We start from the raw sequence: 17,463 nt of genomic DNA, 5'->3' as shown, positions 1-17,463 counted from the left end.
TCGGTTAAAAAGAAAGGAAAGATAAACTTAAGTTACAAGAAAAATAAGTTGTATAAAAAACAATGACGACAAGATAAAAAAAAAATATAGTTTAGAAAACTAAAAAAAGCACGTCATCAGAACAGCGTGTTCAAAATTTCACCCTAATCGAAGACCGGGAAGTGGATCAAGTTAAGATTCCAAGGTTTTCTGACATAGTTACAAGTGAAGCTTATAATATCAGCGTGTTAAAAACGCAAATATTGTAGTAAATTGATCATAATGCCGTATAATGTTATGTAAATTGAACCTTACTACACAGTTATAAGGTAGATATTGACATACCTATAAACTCATGTGTTAACAGGTACTCGGCGGTGGCTCGCTCCTCCGGGTTCTTCACTAAGCACTGGCTCACGAAGTCTATGAACTCTGGAGACCATTGGTCTGGCTCTCTGCAAGTTTATAACAATTATTCATTACTGTGCGGTTACGTGTTGTGTTACGGTTTTACACTGATAGAATATCATGGCATTGTAATAAACTCTGGCGTAATAGAATAACAATAAATTAAACTATTATTGATCATCATCTCCGGATCCTTTTTCCAATTATATTGGGGACGGCGTCCAGTCTAACCGGATACAGCTGAGTACCAGTGTTTTATAAGGAGCGACTGCACTACTATTGATGCATATCCATAAGTAAGAAGAATACGAGAAATTAGCGAAAATAATAGGCAATATTCAATAGTGTCTATAACTGCTGTTCAGCAAGGCAAGTAGCCAGTGCGGAAAATGTTAAAAATATATTATTTTTCATTTCTTATATAATATTATATATAACTCACCTAAACGAAGGCGGAGGTTTAGTAGGTATCATGAATATCGCTCGCATGGGATGTATATCCCCATACGGGGGTTTGCCCTCTGCCATCTCCAGCGCCGTGATGCCGAGGGACCAGATATCCGCCACGCAGTCGTACCCGATCTCCTGGATCACTTCGGGAGCCATCCAGAATGGAGTTCCTATTACTGTGTTGCGTTTCGCCATTGTGTCCTGGAATTTGGAGATAGAAGGTATGTAGAGAAAATAAATCGAAGATTGAATGCTGCCTAAATTGGGACATTTAACAAGGAAAGGCAATTATATTATAATAACCAGTTATTTTTATGGGTGTAATAACTCAAAATCTTCCAAAAAATATTTAGACATATACGTATCGCTCTGCATGTGACTTTATATCAGGTTTATTTTTGTCACTATTCTATAATTAGCTAGCGCTTTGCAAGCCTTAAAAATATAGATTACCTAATCGAGCCTTGAAGAACTACACAAACATTCATCTCACCGTCAACTGTCCTGCTACACCAAAATCCGCTAACTTCGCGTGTCCTTCCGTGTTCAGCAATATATTCCCAGCCTTGATGTCCCTGTGTATCTTCCGCCGCCTGTGCAAGTACTCCAGCCCCTTCAATGTGTCACACAGGATCGTGGCTATCTCGTCTTCAGACAACGTCTTCTTACGAAGCCTCATTATGTCTGATACGGAACCAGCGCCGCAGTATTCCATTACGATCTGGAATTTTTGCAAGGAGTTATGGGATGATGTTTTGGAGGTATCGAAAATGTGTGGTGAAATGAAAATGCGTGAAAAAATAATAAAGAGCACAATAATAATTATCTCAGTTTGCAAAGTGAGCTGGAGACTTTTTGACCATCATTTCTGGTTAAAAGAATACAACACAAGGAAGCCGCAAAAATAAACAAAAAAAAAATGCTCCTGATAACTAAATAAAAACTTAGGTACGGATGTATATCTACCCCAAGCTAGCTACAGCCTTGAAATTTTGCAAATTAAAAGTCTGTCTGACGCCTGTCCGCCGCCCAATTAACGGTGACACTTGATAAATAGTTTTCGTTAATTGAAGCCACGACAGTTTTCCCAAGTATAAGCGAATAAGGTTAATTAATGTCCCGCTAGGTATTTTATTAATATGGATATTGGAGGGTATGAATGTGGAGATGGTAGGATGAAATTCGTTTACAAGTTACTTAGTTTGGAATAGTATTAATTTAGATATAGAAAAGATTTAATTTCTTAAAGTAAAGGCAATGTTATGATTCAGAAAACTTAACGGACGTTATAGATCTGGCCAGCTTATTTTCAAGCACGGAAACCATTGAGGTTTTAGGCCAGTCTTTCACAAAATTCCTTAATCAATCAACCAAGACAGGACTATCTAAACAAGATATTGCAAATAAAAAGAAAAACAAACAAACATACAATGTAGAAACGTCCGTTGTGTCCACTTACTAAACAAATTGTGACCTCTGATTGCCTCACCCATAGGTCTGTGTTCTTGAAGTAACTGCCGTAATACTTGACGACGTAGGGGCTGTCGCACTGCTGCATGATGGAGATCTCTTTGATGATCTCCTGGAGGTCTGTGTCGACGGGCACCTGCTTTATCGCCAGGACCTGACCGCTTTCTTTGTGTAACGCCTGGAACGAGATTTAGACAAGTTTATAAAGTTTTTTTTCGAAAATGGGCAGGAGTATGTTCTGATTTTATGAATAAGATCTACCAACATAGCGCAATCACAAAATAAATAAGCTACTGATATGTCTAAAAGAAGTTTGTGCTTTCCTGATTCGTATTTTTTCGGGTATTTCACTTTAGGAGTGACCGAGGGGATTCCGGCATAGCCCTGAGACACTTTGTGGTTACTAATGAGCGCTCCACTAATTTTGTTAAAAGGTCCTTCACCTATTAGGTACTATTAGCCAGCGTCCTTACGAGCTTTAAGAAATACCCGGGGAGACAATAAAACGTAATAAATTAGCGTTTACTAACTTTGCTGCATGTTTTGTTTTTGGTTGTAAATGAAAGAAAAGAAAATAAAATGCATTTACCGGTCAAACGTTTTTCTAATTAGTCACAATTTCACATAAATTAATGGATCTAAAATAAGGAATATTTCAAGCTTTGGTTAATTTTCGTGGCTTCGGTCATTGTTGCATCCACATAGAAAGTGCATTGCTACGGTTTCTTGAACACTTGACATGTCCATATTATAACGACTTAGTAATAGGATTACTTGAATGATCTCTTACTTTATACCTACTGCTATATACTTCTTTATAATTCCTAGTGTAAGTATGTACTCGGTTAGAAGGCTAACTGTCTTCTTGTAATTAACTTTGAACAGTTTAACAGGAACTACTGTCTAATTAGTGTACTTCCCTACCAATTTCAGGAAACTTTGATTAGTTTCTGGGCTACTTACATAGTTCTTTGTCAGAACCTCTTTTAAGTTTAATTAAATCTTTTTCTTTGGGTAGATATTAAGCTTTGATAAAAGTGAGGTACTTACGTCCGTTTTTCGTTACGTCGCTAGGTTACAGTTTACATTCCAGGCTGAATTGAACTGCTTATGGAGTTAACATTGTAATCAACATTAACGTGTATCAGACGATTTATCTGAATACCCTTTCCAAGAAGAGTTCCGGCCCAAGTTTTAATATAACAATTTGGTACTACTGCCGCGATGACTAGAAGGCTAATATTTTAAAAGACTTGTTAAGTATACAGAAGAGAAATCTAAGTGGTCACCTTATAGACGCTGCCATATGAGCCCTCGCCGAGCTTGCATATGATGTCGAACACCTCCTCCGGCTGCCGCGTCAAGCTCTCCTCAGAGAGCTTCTTAAGCTCGCTGAAACAAAAAGACATATCATGTGTTATCTTGATCATATTTATACATATTAATGGGACATCTTTGGCCCAAAAATAATATTTTTTGTGTAGAAAATGTTTTGTGAAAGGATATCCTCTCAATTTTGATGCATAAATATTATTTTATGAGCCTATGATAATATCGTTAGCTCCAAACATAACTGTATAAATTAGAACCTACTTAGTCATCGTACATAATACTTAGGTACACAAATATGTATATCCAGGACAATCTGAGGCCAAAGTTCAGAAATATCAGAGACAGCATCGACAAATTATTACTAGATTCATTACTTATATCTTTATTGAGTTACCCACTTATCAATACGTGTCCCACAAGTTAATAACTAAATAAAAACTATTGTAGCGCCACAATCGACGCGGAGTTAACGAACTTTTATCAAACATGGGTGTGACCCCTCCTACGCTGATGAGTTGCCCCTAAAACTATTACGTAGAATATATCATGAGTTACACTTCATACAAGGGTATTATCTACCAGATATGGTTTGTTTTTCAAAATAGCCCAATATAGGTGGTGTTCGCTTAGAGGGAAATAGGTAATTTCCTAAATCAGAGGCACTGAATGACACATCAAAATAGAATGAGGAGAACCACAATAAACAAAGGAAGGAAGGAAACCAAAATATTACTGAAAGCGTGCCATTGTAAATACAAATATAAAGACTAATATTTCAGCTTTGACGGCTCATAAACAAGAAGAAACGCTTGAAAACCTAAAATATCACGGAGAAGAAATAGTAAAACAAGATGTTCAGACGGAAATAGCCAGTTTATTCAATATTTAAAGGTCAACAGACCGTCATAGACATTTTGCCCTGTAATACTCGGCCGAGAATAGGTTTCCCAAGAATTCCGTTTCGCGTCCAAGTGGGCTCTAGGTAATTCCAGGGACCTGAATATGAATGCTAGAACTATGTGAAAAATATGAAATAATATGAAATTTCTATAGACCAGAAGTTGTATACCTATAACTACTTAGGAGAACTACATAATATAAAGTGGTCAGGTTTTATTCTAAAGTTTCCGTAATCCCATCAAGAGAATACTTAATGATTTCATTAAAATCATAGTTAGCTTGTATACTATCTGAACCGTGACTGTACAAGCGGACACGTTACTATAAATATTTTTACATACATGACATCATGTTTATTATATGATCATTTAGAAAATCATCAGTGTAATGACAAGATTTTACACAAATGGTTTATTTAGTTTATAATTGTGTTTGAGCCACATTACGACAAAAATCTCTCTCTAAATACTGAGAAGTGATAAGAAAGTATCTAGAATTACCAAATTCAAACTTGTAACTCTAATTGGTTAATTCTGGTGAATCAATACTTTCGACATCTAATTAACAAAAGATAACAGACGTGAATGCCCGCATGTCAGCAATTAACTTATAAACCGCAGGGTTTTCAAGAAGGTTACCAAGTCACGATTTATTTTCCTGGAAAAGACAATCGATATACCTAATACACCTTCCACCCGAAAACGACCCGAAGTCATTAAAATAAAACCCGCGACATGCAACCCACGCTAATTATAATGCATTGTGAAGATTTATGGGTGCACACTGGCATTCCGACTTTATGACGCGACTGAATACTGCCAACACCTGGAGGAATGACGTACAAAAAATATAAGCAAGCCAACTTGGTCATATGAATGAGGAGCAATAATTTATAGTTACAGTACTTCCTAAAACCCTTACATTTCCTTTACAATGGGCGGATCATCAGTCCAGTCGCCAAGCATGAATGGCTTCCCACAAGGATCCTAGGATTTAATAAAGGTACCTAGTGAAAAATACACGTCCAATAGTGGACTTCTTTCTTCAACGAAAATTATCCTTGTAGGTATTATATACTCCATTAACGCAGGCTTCATTAAAGGTGAAAGTACTAGTTATTACTGTTCCACTTTGCAAAAAGCTTGACTTTTCAACTTCGTAGAACCTGTGGAATGTAGCTGAAGATAATAAAAAAATTGAAAATACCGGGAAATTCCGAAATACCTTTTGTAATCAGCCCTTCAAAGCTTAGTATTCCAGAAACGGTAAATTATTATACCCTATCCCGTAACATATTTTCTAGAACACATCCAGGACACCGTAGAACAACAAACACGGGAAGTGCCACGACGTCACATGAATAAGTATGCCAAGCATTTACTACGGTGAGTAAGTAACACCTGATTAACTATATCCGCCTGCCCCATATGCGAATACAATCGATGCGGGTCATACTACTGCCTGTTTTGCATATCCTAAGATATTCCGTTTAGCTACACCTATAACACGACCTTTAAAGTCGTGGTTACATTTAAGTTAAATCGAAGCTGAGCGCAGATAAGACTTGTTTCGTTGTAGCCTAAATCAAGAGAGATAATTGGAGTTTTGTTCATTCTGGGAACTCCGTAGTAACACTGGAATGGAATCACTGCTACGGGCCTAATGACCTCTGATACAAATAAAAGATCGTTAGTCGGTAAGTGACACGAAAGGCTATGTTTACCAATATTTCCTTGTCAACAACACAAGTCACTGAAATGTCCTACATAAAAATTAAAGATAGCTAATAAATTCCGTATAATTATGCGTGTGCGCATGCTAACATTAGAATTGAGGAAAGTATTGAAACATGGATACCGGCCAAATACCTGAGTTCAGTGACGAAACGAGGGTAAGCCCTGTTACACTGGTATGGCCAGGTTCCCACTGCGCCGGATCGGCAGATCTGCCGAAAACCGGACACCGGACAGAGTGTTCACATTACATCGGATACCGGAAGAAATTCAGACAGTACCTCAGTTGAATTTGGACCTGCGTGCGCGTAAAATGGACGACGAAATTGTTGTGTTGTGGTGGTATCTTAATAGAAGGCAAAATAAAAGAAAACATTGGGTACACCCTATTTTACGGGAAAGATTTTCACTTGGAACACTAATGGGTAAACTTAGAAGAGACGAATGAAAGTTCTTCAATTATTTTCGAATGACAGCAACCACTTTTGACGATTTACTGGGACGACTAGACATAAGAGTACGAGATACAAGTTTCAGACAATGTATTTGCCCAGAACAAATATTTGGCCCGGTCGTTCTGCCGGCAATTCGTAGTGACAAAACGCTCGGTAAAAATGCCGGGCCCCGCAAAAATGCCGGACCCGGGATAATGTGAATAGCTTCATATAAATTGTACAGCCACTAGCTCTTCCGGCAGATTTACCGGCGCGTCAGATCTGCCGGTCCGGCGTAGTGGGAACCTGGCCTATGTTCATTTCTTCCTACATTTCGTGTTCATTCCATTTGCTATTCGAAAATATTTCTTCCTACTTTATTCTCTCTTCTTCTTGGGTACGTTGTATCTGTAATACTATTGTGGTCTTTGGTTTTGGTCACAAATCATGATTTTCATTACAACATCAACAATCACTTCCTAGCTTAAATCACAGTCTAAATTATGAGCCCATGTATTTCTGCCATCATCGAAAAATGTTGTTTCCGAATATTGTCAATATAATGAGAACGTAACTCAATCTGCAGTTAATTTACACAATCCGAATCAACACCACTCAATCACACTCACGCCACTCACAATATTTATACAGATGTACAAATAATGAATGTAAATAAATTCCTGGCAATGATTGATTACGACTTATCAGAACTAATAGACCCATTGAATGGAACAAGAATTACAACAGATTAAGAAATCATAGTAGGTAAGTAACATTTCACAACTCTGTTTTGGTAGAAAAGCCTGATATTGTAGTTCATTATGTCATTCTCGTATGTTACAGAAGGCTTTTACAAAAACTTGTCACATCAACAACTGGCAAGGCATTCAAAATAATCAATTTATATATTCCTTATAATATCAAGCCGTTTTCTTTTATGGGCCGAACGGAGATAAAATGGTAATAACATGAAAATTCATGCATAATAAGCACGCAAAACGGAGGTGACACTAATCTGGATAAAGGAAGGTAGGTAGACATGTTTGCTTTCTCCTCTAAAAGAATTGCTTCTGCGAACCTTTCAAAAGTAGACTATAGGATGTTGGTTTAAGATAGAAACCAGTTTGTAGCAGTTCATAAAAGAATTAAATCAACCCAAAACCGTTAGAAATCCTTGGGATATATTTGGTTACATAAAACAAAGGATATCATGAGAATGACCATCTAATCAGGACTGTTCGAAAGAAGGTCAACTCTTACCTAACTTAGCAATGACAAAACAAAAGGAGATGAATCAACGATTACTCTTTGTTCCATTGTTCTCAATTAACAATATTGAACCAGCAGTAAGTTAAGGCATCCGTATCGTACGTGTGATATTAAAAATTGACCGCAGTCCGCTTAAGGAAAACAGGTTCCGAACCGAAGCCCGGACCTATTCGCAAGGGAGCGGTGATTCATGCAAATATTATTTTCTCTTGTATGCAACAAGGCGAAAATAAGTACACAATGCTGAGAATTTGATCAAAATAACGATCTATTTACGTACAAACAGTGTGCAGACTTAGTATTCCGAGTATCTCACTTAATTGTCAGAGTAATCTCGAGGGTCTTCATTTTCGAGTACGGACAATCTTTCGAAAATAAAACCTGGTCTTTGCAAACAGTGCCTATAAACAAGAATAATCTGTAATGGCAGGTGACATAAGGATGGCATTCAAGGTAGATAGCACGCTATGCATCCTACACAATACACCTGCGCCAGCTTTTATTACAACATTTTGAAATATAGCGAACAATGGCTGTGTCTTTCAATCTTATACTGCGCCTGCAAGTAAGTAGAGAAACTTTGAGACTATTACGGATAAGTTGACTAAATCTGTAGGAACTCGCAAGCCAAGTGAAGGAATGTTATTGTACGTGGACGTAGAATGTTTGCAATGTTTATTTTTGATTCCAATAATAAGCTTGAAAGGAGCAAACCGTGTAGACTGTGTGGTGCTTGCCGATCTGATGTGCACACAATTGTTCGGTCATACATAATGAGTTTTAAACAATAAGAACAGCGCTTGTACGATTTTAAAATTATACAGCAGTCAAAATCTATGACGGAAACTGTCAATAGCTTGTAGATTTTATAAAATTCCATATGAAAAAAAAACGTTGGCACCGCTTTTGTGTTTTTCATAGTAGTAGGTATTGCTATAGTTAGTATACACGTAATTCATGTTTCTGGACAGCAACAGGTACTTTCCGGGTGATATAGTGCGTGTAATTTGTGCATTTGTAACAGCCTTCACGCAAGGTAGCATAGATTTCAGCATGAAGTATTCATTCTTTACTTAATTTTTCGTTGGTTGCTACCCAGATACTCACCCCTGGGGGCGTTGCGTGTCGTTGGCACTCATTCTGTCGGCGCGTCGTTTCTTACAGGTGTTGCAGTTTAGAGTGGGGGCTCCCCCCTCCCATACACCGCTCTTCCAAAACACCAGTCTACCCTCACTATCCATGAGGGGCTTGCATCTTTATCGCAACCGAAGCATGCTTGCAGGCTCTATAATACTCCTCTGCCACGACACTTTTTGTTCGCTGTCACACTTGCGAAACACCAGCAGCAATGGAATCCATAAATTTTAATGCATTTGTTATATCATCGTGGTTACGGAACCCAGATGCACACACTTTTCTCTTCGTAAAACACATCGATACAAAAACAAAACCGAAACTTTGTTTATCGTGTAAACAGTCACCACGTTTCTATCTATAAAATGGGGTTGCGGCACATGTGGTGTAGACTAGATAGAGTTATCTTTCGAAATTGATCGCTGTTTAGACTCGGGACATCGGGAGTAACTAAAACTTTAGTACATTAAACTTGAGCTTTCAACGATGAATCTCGAGCCAAGTACACTCACTTCCCACAATTTACGTAACCATCCAAGTCCACGGCAATCATCCAAAAGCGATCAACAAGATTTACTCCCGAAATAAACACACGTATCCTTTTCAGGCTAAAACCGGCAAGAGGCGGGCGACAGCGCGTCTGTCCTCTGCGACAGCTTTTATGTGACTGCTTTTGATGTTCCACAACAAGCCAGCGCTCCAAGTTCAACTGATCCCGCACCAAGCGGTCAGGCGGGACTTCACGTAGTAATCTGGATTTTGCAAGAATCCGACCCGCTAAGACCTTCTGTTAAGGTAAAAATACACAAACAGACAGAGGCCTTATTTGTTTACAGTTTAACACGAAACGTTTAATTAGCAGTTTGTAACGATCGGGTAAACGAACGGGGCAAAGACTCGCTAATTTGGAACGGACCATTCAGACATTAATGCGGGAATGATTCAGCTATCTTACAAAATGCCAAATAGAAGCATAGAATGTTCTTGAAATATGTGCTCTTGTTAAAACATTAAGAGAACACATAAATCATATCGCAACGTAAAGTTTTTTAAGGTGATGTCGCATTTGGTGGACGGGCCGGAGTCGGCCGGGTGGGCGGCTCTAGATAAATAAAACCGCGTGTTGGTCTGTCTATAAATAATACGCAGATCCTGCTCGTTACATCGACACTGTGACCTTTTTATTGGTACACAGTTAACGTTCATTACTCAGAATTACTGTAACATGTACTCTTGTTATTATTACTGTAATTCTCTCATCCGTCTTCCTCCTTCGCTCTACATAATAATAGGATTCCTCGTTGGTTTGTTGCTTTATAACGAACGGTGTAAGTTATTAAAACTTTGTTTATCATCTTGATATTCTGTTACTTCTTGTACAACATATATGCATCTTTGGGTAAATGCATCTTGAAACTTTTAAAAAGAAGTCATTATTTTGCTAGACTTGGATGCCGTACTCATGTAGTGAATGTCATTCCAGATTCTTTTGAAACATGGAAGCGAAACTCCTCAAAAATAGCACAAAATAATTGTTTTGCTCTAATTGGAATTTGAAGAGGCTCTGAATGTAGAGTTTATATTTATTCCAAGAAGTCTTCGCGTACCGCTTCATGTTTGACACATTTTAGTTTCCGTTTGTGTTATTTTTGCGTTCGCAATTCATCGTGCATTGAACTGGGTGAAGACAGACTGTCTACCGATACAGCGCCTATTACAAGCAATCGTGCTGTGGCCATGAGCTTTTTATTAATTTAATTGCCTTCACATCTATGGCATTGCGATGTTTATTGCAGTTAACTGACACAATAAAACGACAGCTGTTATTGTGGCCAAGGTACTCATAGTGCGATATCCGACAAGACATGGGTTGCATGTAAAAAGAGCACTCACTTTCTCGTTGAAACGAGACAGGTCAGCCAAGATCGACGACCCAGAAACTGAACAAATAAAGCCGTTCATAATCCCGCTTTTCGATATACCCCCACGCGATCCGCCAGCTATTCGCACGTGAACCAGTTTTGCAAGCAGACCAGTTAAATAAACGATTTAATGCATTTGATGAATGCTTCGTTCAGTACTGTTAAGCTGAAATAGATTATAATTTCTAAAATAAAGTTAAAGTAATAATTCCTAGATCTAATTACTGCACTACTGAATTTAACTTTTCGGCTGTGGGAATATAGCGGTAAACTAATACCTGTCTCATTTTCTGCAACTGTTTGCGTTCGTCATCTGGGTGTTTTCCTTTGACCGTGTTACTACATTTTTCTCAGCAGAATCATCTTCACAGAAAATATTCGTTTCTGATGACAGCAAAATTATGAGCAAAAAACTTGGATTGCTAAGGAATCGAATGAACCTCGTAACAATAGCGAGCAATGTAGGCTATGCAGACGCGAATGGCCGGTGACTCAGTGCAACAGCCTGCCCAATAACAATACGCGGCTTCATTAATAATGCAGATACCTGTGCGTAATAGCTCAACTATCGGACATAAAAACAAGGGTTTCAATTTACCCCCAATCGATATTCAGTCATATGGAGTTCTACTAGTTTTGTCGCACACTGATAATAATGTATTGAATCAGAAATGCAAGTCTGGCGCTTATGATAAGGGAATATTTATCAGCCAGTGCAAATAAAATCATGTATTTATCAGTGACAGTTTGCCTTGGCATTGGAAATAAACAATTTCGTTACAAGTAGGACCCAAAAGGTTACACCACACGTAATACTGTTCAGGGAAAAAATGTTGAAGTCACCATTTACCGGTTGGGAAAATTACAGTGCTTAACGAACTCATCAGTATGTTGAGGAAATAACTTAATTAAAACAATGTTTAAAATTAGAGACTCATTTTAACTGAGATCTAAAAAATACGTAGGTTGATATTTCTTGCACAAAAACTGAAGACAATGGCGATGACACGCAGGTTCCCGCGGCGGAATTCTCAAGCCTTATTCCGCAACACTGTTCAATATTCAGAAATTAAACAAGAAATTCGGTACACACAGCTCAGCCAACCCTGCAGTATGGAATAAACTTTAAACTACATTCTGCTAGTTATATAGTTGAAACGATCTGCAAAATTCACGGCAGCGTGTAATGTCATTACTTCAATTACCACTCGTTTGCCTGATTTCCAACCGTTTCAATTTGTTAATTCGATAAAGTTTTCGACATTTTGCGATCTCGCCAGGATTTAAAGTTTCTCTCTTTACATCTCTCTAATTTTTTAAAGGATTCCAACGAGGGCTTTCGTCATTAACTTAATTTGTTTCAATTTGCTACTTCCTGCATACTCTTTGATAAAACTATACAAAAGAACTATTGAAGCCCCCTATTCTGTCTGCACTGATTCATTAACTAAAGTACGTACACTATATAGCTACAAATGCTTTCAATGGGACCTGCCTGCATACTTTCAAATGAGTATTTCATACGGCAGAATAGTCCTGTCAGCAGCCGGTGGGTTTAGCGACCCCAAACCGAGCAAAATCGAAGCGGAGCCTTTCCGACTCATTCATTGCACAAAATAAGAACAAAACACACAACCAGGGTATTAAACTCCATATTTATTGTTATTGCAAAAACTGGTCTCGAGTGTAAGCAGAGAAAGTATCTCATTAGCAATACCTGCATACCTTACTTAGGTGCAGTTGCATTAATGCCGTATGGTAAGCTATTATATGAGTTTTATATTAATTGAAGAAATATTTTCGTAATATTGCAAGGATGTGTTCGCCTACTGGAATGACGGCGTCGGAGTCTAATCGGCGCGATTGTGTCCTCCTCTCCTTTTATAGCCGCTCGCACGCATTCCGCCACTTACGACTCAATCGGGGAAGTTAAAACGGGCCAAGATCGACTGCAGGTAACAAAAAATATTGTAAAATAATATTTTTTGGTATTCCCAAAAGATAGGTTTTCGTCGGCAAATCACGAAGTACCTAATGTGGAATGAGTGAGCTTATTATTTTCATGCCAAAACTACGTTGTATATCACTGCCCGTCCCTTTAGGGAACGGCGCGATGTTCATTTTGAAGGACTTCGCCATCTGTCCGTATCGACGGAAACGCGTCTGTCGGTACGTGCTGATAAAATCCATGGCCTGTGCTTTTCCTCGTAATGCATTAATTATAATCATTTCATTTAAATGGGTTGATTACAAAAATCTGTAATGAGGAAAATTAAATTACATATATCCTTCATTATAGATAAAAATCAGTTATATTGTGTCATACAATAGGAAAAAAAATTATAGGTAAGTAGGATTTCTACAAACGTTTTTTGTTTTAAGAACAGCCAATGATATACTTCACATTACATAATTATCCAAGAAGGCCCAATATGTACAAGTTATGGGCCACCACATCATTGTTTGACAGTCCCTTTATAATATGAATCAATTTCAAAGTAATTCTGATGAAGTCATTGCTATTGATATTGCTCAACCATTCAACTGTTACGAAGTAATGTAACTCCTAGAGTTACTTCATGGCTTAGATTACATTAAGAAATAATGTATAGAGTCTATGTATAATACCTCAGTTCAAATTATGATTTACAAACTTCTTGGTACCAAAGAGTATTGACATCTTTTTTTAATGGTAACAATTTATTGACATTATCTGACGTGACAGCTGAATGTCACACAAATATTTTCAAATAATGAGATTCTTCATTTTATCAAAATTGAATCTCACGTGTTAGGCAGTAAATTATGTTTTGTTTTGATAACCTTATTAATGAAACAATACTTTGTGTTTAGTCCAGGAGTTAATCATTCAAGTGGTATTAGGAGACAGTGGTTTATTCTTAATACTGTAGAGTAATTGTAAAACCTGGCTTCCTGAAAGAATCCAATGATTAACGAAGGTGTGCATGAAGAATTTAAAATGTATAACAATCCTCTCTTGTCTAAAAGTAACATAGAATTAGCTTGCTTCTCTAGACTTACTTACCTTATTTGTAAACAATAACAGTTTACATACAAAAGCACAGATTAAATGACAGGACTATATTTTCTTATGAGTGAATGTAGATATAGCAAGTTACTGATATTTCTGTAGTTCCCATCAACACACAGGCAAGTTATTGATTATTTTGCAGTGGCATTAATAGTTCCTATTCCATACAGTATTCAGGGTTATTACCCTGGATTTTTAAAAACAATTAAGATATTATAGATCATAAACGTGACTTTAGCCTCAAAATAATAGGTCTTGAAAATTACAGAAAATTATTTTTATTATGCCCATAAATATACTCACTGGCCAAAGGCCTAAAAAAATCAAATATCATCAAGATATTTAAAGTACACTTTGTGTTTTACTAAATGGGTTATTCTAAGTTAAGAAGTACTTTCGACGGCAACGACAAAAAAATACGTTTTTTTTCAATGAACTTTACAAATAACCTATTTATCACTTAAAACTAAATGTTTCCTACGTGGTCACTAAAATTTATTGCAGAAATGTACGTAATTAAGTCACAATAAGCTCTAATATAACAAAAATGTCTCTCCCCTGGTCTGTCCCCCAACCGACTTTATTTATAAATCAGTAATTATGAATGTATTAAAATTCAATAATTATTTTAAACTCTTTAATTTTATAGGTACAGTAAACTTAGTAATAGTATCTTACAAGTAAAAGTGCTTTTATTCCAATTCTTTAAAAAAAATATGAACACCGAAATTTGTCCAGCGAGTTTCGTGTCTCGTCCCCTGGTCTTTTGTTTTCGTTCAAAAATCAGTTTTGATCTCCTAGTCTGTAGAAGTTGTGACCTTGAATGCATAGTGTGTAACGTGAAGTTAGCAGCAAACGGCGCATAAGCAACTGCGCCGCCTTTATTGTCGGCCATTTCGATCATGCTACTCGCTGGGTGCAGAAAAGTTATGTGAATGCAGTCTTTCCTCTGGTAAGTTTTACATTGTAATTTTTTGATAAAATACTAACATATACTTCAATATTTACTATGAATAGTGTGTACATTGTTATGTTTGTGTGTGAATGACGTGCGCGAAATACTTTTACGGCTATTTTAGATTTCTATCGAAAATGTATCTCCCCTGGCGTATTTCCCCTGGCTCTTTCGATGGCAGGGGAGATACTTAATGTCCAGGGGAGATACATTTTTACGCGTTTCCATTAATACTTCTAGTTTTCTCTAATCCTTTACTTGGCGTTATGCTTATTTTAGCTTTACAATACAATATTACGTTTTATTTACAGAAAAATGGCTTGAAAAGAAGAGGATAGCAGAACGATTACGATATCAAAGAATTAAAAATGACCCGGATAAGTATTTCATCGTTGTACTTGTTTTTTTTTGTAGCGTTGGGCTGCAGATTTAAGTGGATCTATTTCTTGCGCTTGTTTTTTTATTTTCAGGTTTCTTTCTTTTCTTGCTCGAGTTGACTTTTGCTGCACGATCTCCCGCGAAGCAGCTGGGCTACTAGCCGGACTGCCACCGTCGGATCTGGAGGCAAGAGTCTTCTTGGGCCTGTACGACTAGCGCGAGGAGGCTCAGCGCCGGGGGGAAACTCCGTTGACGCGGCAAGTTGTCGCGCAACGGGTGGAGCTCAGGCGCGATCTCATGGTGGCCTGGAGGCAGCGACTGTCGCAACGCAGTGCAGGGCACGCCACCATAGTGGCGGTAAGTCCCCTCTTTGAGGAGTGGCTCGGGAGAAGTCACGGCGCCCTCACGTACCGCATGACGCAGGTCCTCACCGGATACGGTTGTTTCGAGAGGTACCTGCATCGAATCGGTCGTGAGGAGGCGCCCGGGTGTCACCATTGTGCGGACAGCCCCGAGGACACGGTGGACCACACAGTCCAGGAGTGCCCTGCGTGGGAAGGGCACCGCCGGGTCCTCGTTGAGGCTTTAGGCGGCGGCGGCCTCTCGCGTCCGGCCCTGGTTCAGGCCATGGTCCAGGGCGAGAGGGAATGGGATGCCGTCGCCTTCTTCTGCGAAGCAGTCATGCTCGAAAAGGAGGCGACGGAACGTCAGAGAGTTCGCACCTCTCATCCCGGCCGCCGCGCTGGACCAGGTAGACACCACGGGCGCCGGGTGTCGCGAGATAACTCCCGGCCAACATAGGCGTGGGTCTGTGGGCGGTGAGTTCGGGTGGCTCATCGCTCATGTCTATTTTTAGACAACAGACCCATGTCGGCGGCGAGCGTTGTTCCACGCGCTCCTGAAAGAGATGTCAGCATCCCCAGCGGGGCCCAGTAGGGCCAAGGCCTGCTGGGGCTGCGGGTTGTTCGAAAGAGATACCCCGGCCCTGGCACATAAAAGGCCTACGACGGAACACGACGGTTTTTAGTCAGTAAGAATCTGACACTCCCGCACCGCTGCTAACCCACAGCGGGCGATTTTTGACGTAGTTAAAAAAAAAGTTGACTTTTGCTGTGCTGCCTGCGTTCGCCTGTTTATATTTTGAGGAGGCGGTGGGCCTTCATTATCTGAACATGGTGGTGTTACAAAAGCATTACTTATATCTTGGAGTGCTAAACGTCTTCTACGAATTTTTGCTTTTTCTCTCCATATTTCAAGTTTATGCTGTTATTCAAAAGATATTTTTTTGTTTTTGTTTCTTAAATAAATAATTCGTAATTAAAATAAATAAAGATGATTCTTAAAATTAACCTTGTTATTTTTTTATCTCTTCCCTGTTCATGAAGTATCTTCCCCTGTACACCTTGTCTCTCCCCTGTATTGTGTATTTCCCCTGGGCACTTATAAAACGAGAAAAAACCAAAAAATTGACTGGACCCTTTGTATACGTTTTCAACGTAGCCGTTTACATTTAAAAATGTATACTTAAGTAAAAATATATAAAAAAAAACTCGTGCCGCCATTTCATACAACGAATTACCTCTTAACTTAGAATGACCCAAATACCAAATTAGGAATATTATTTAAATTCATTTCCAGGATAAGCCTGCATCCTATTATTTATTTTACCAATTTTCGAATGTGATAAAGAAAAGATATTGCTGTAGGGAAAGCCAACGCGGCATTTCTTTAGCAGTTACATAATTTCTATAAAACTATTCAGATAAATACACAAATCAGTGTAAATGTGAATCAATAGCAAACATTCCTACTGCTAAGAAAGAAGTAATCTTACCTCTTCGACGACATTTCCGTCATTTTGCTATATCACTTATTGAAATCAACAACAGGATACACAAAGAAAAACGTTCATTATACTTGTATTAACACTCGGCGGTATTGTTTCGGTACATTTTCTACAGAAAGGTGAAATATTGCTTAAATATTGTATTTTTGAACAGAAATAAATACGCAAGCACTGCACATGCACCGCTTGAATTTTTTTACT

At 38.4% G+C, this 17,463-nt stretch overlaps 1 protein-coding gene across 8 annotated transcripts in view; it reads right to left on the bottom strand.

Moving 5' to 3' along the window:
- Positions 1-17,463, bottom strand: part of LOC124631471 (serine/threonine-protein kinase 3) — a 23,713-nt gene extending 6,250 nt beyond the window's left edge. For 2 of the 8 annotated variants that reach the window (XM_047165901.1, XM_047165929.1), the window contains exons 1-6: positions 9,083-9,767; positions 3,597-3,699; positions 2,327-2,485; positions 1,331-1,558; positions 830-1,038; positions 325-434 (exon numbers count right to left, since the gene is read on the bottom strand). In XM_047165901.1, the coding sequence (XP_047021857.1) occupies positions 325-434; positions 830-1,038; positions 1,331-1,558; positions 2,327-2,485; positions 3,597-3,699; positions 9,083-9,216 (943 nt within the window). In that variant the 5' untranslated portion in view covers positions 9,217-9,767. Of the gene's footprint in view, positions 1-324; positions 435-829; positions 1,039-1,330; positions 1,559-2,296; positions 2,486-3,596; positions 3,700-9,082; positions 9,771-17,250 lie in introns of those variants that run through there. The other 6 variants (XM_047165940.1, XM_047165894.1, XM_047165884.1 and 3 more) reach the window with 6 other exon arrangements.

The sequence above is a fragment of the Helicoverpa zea genome, chromosome 1, assembly GCF_022581195.2.
Source record: "Helicoverpa zea isolate HzStark_Cry1AcR chromosome 1, ilHelZeax1.1, whole genome shotgun sequence".
NCBI classification, from domain to species: Eukaryota; Metazoa; Arthropoda; class Insecta; order Lepidoptera; family Noctuidae; genus Helicoverpa; species Helicoverpa zea.
Note: the sequence above shows the minus strand (reverse complement) of the source record. Positions and strands in the feature narration are given on the sequence as shown.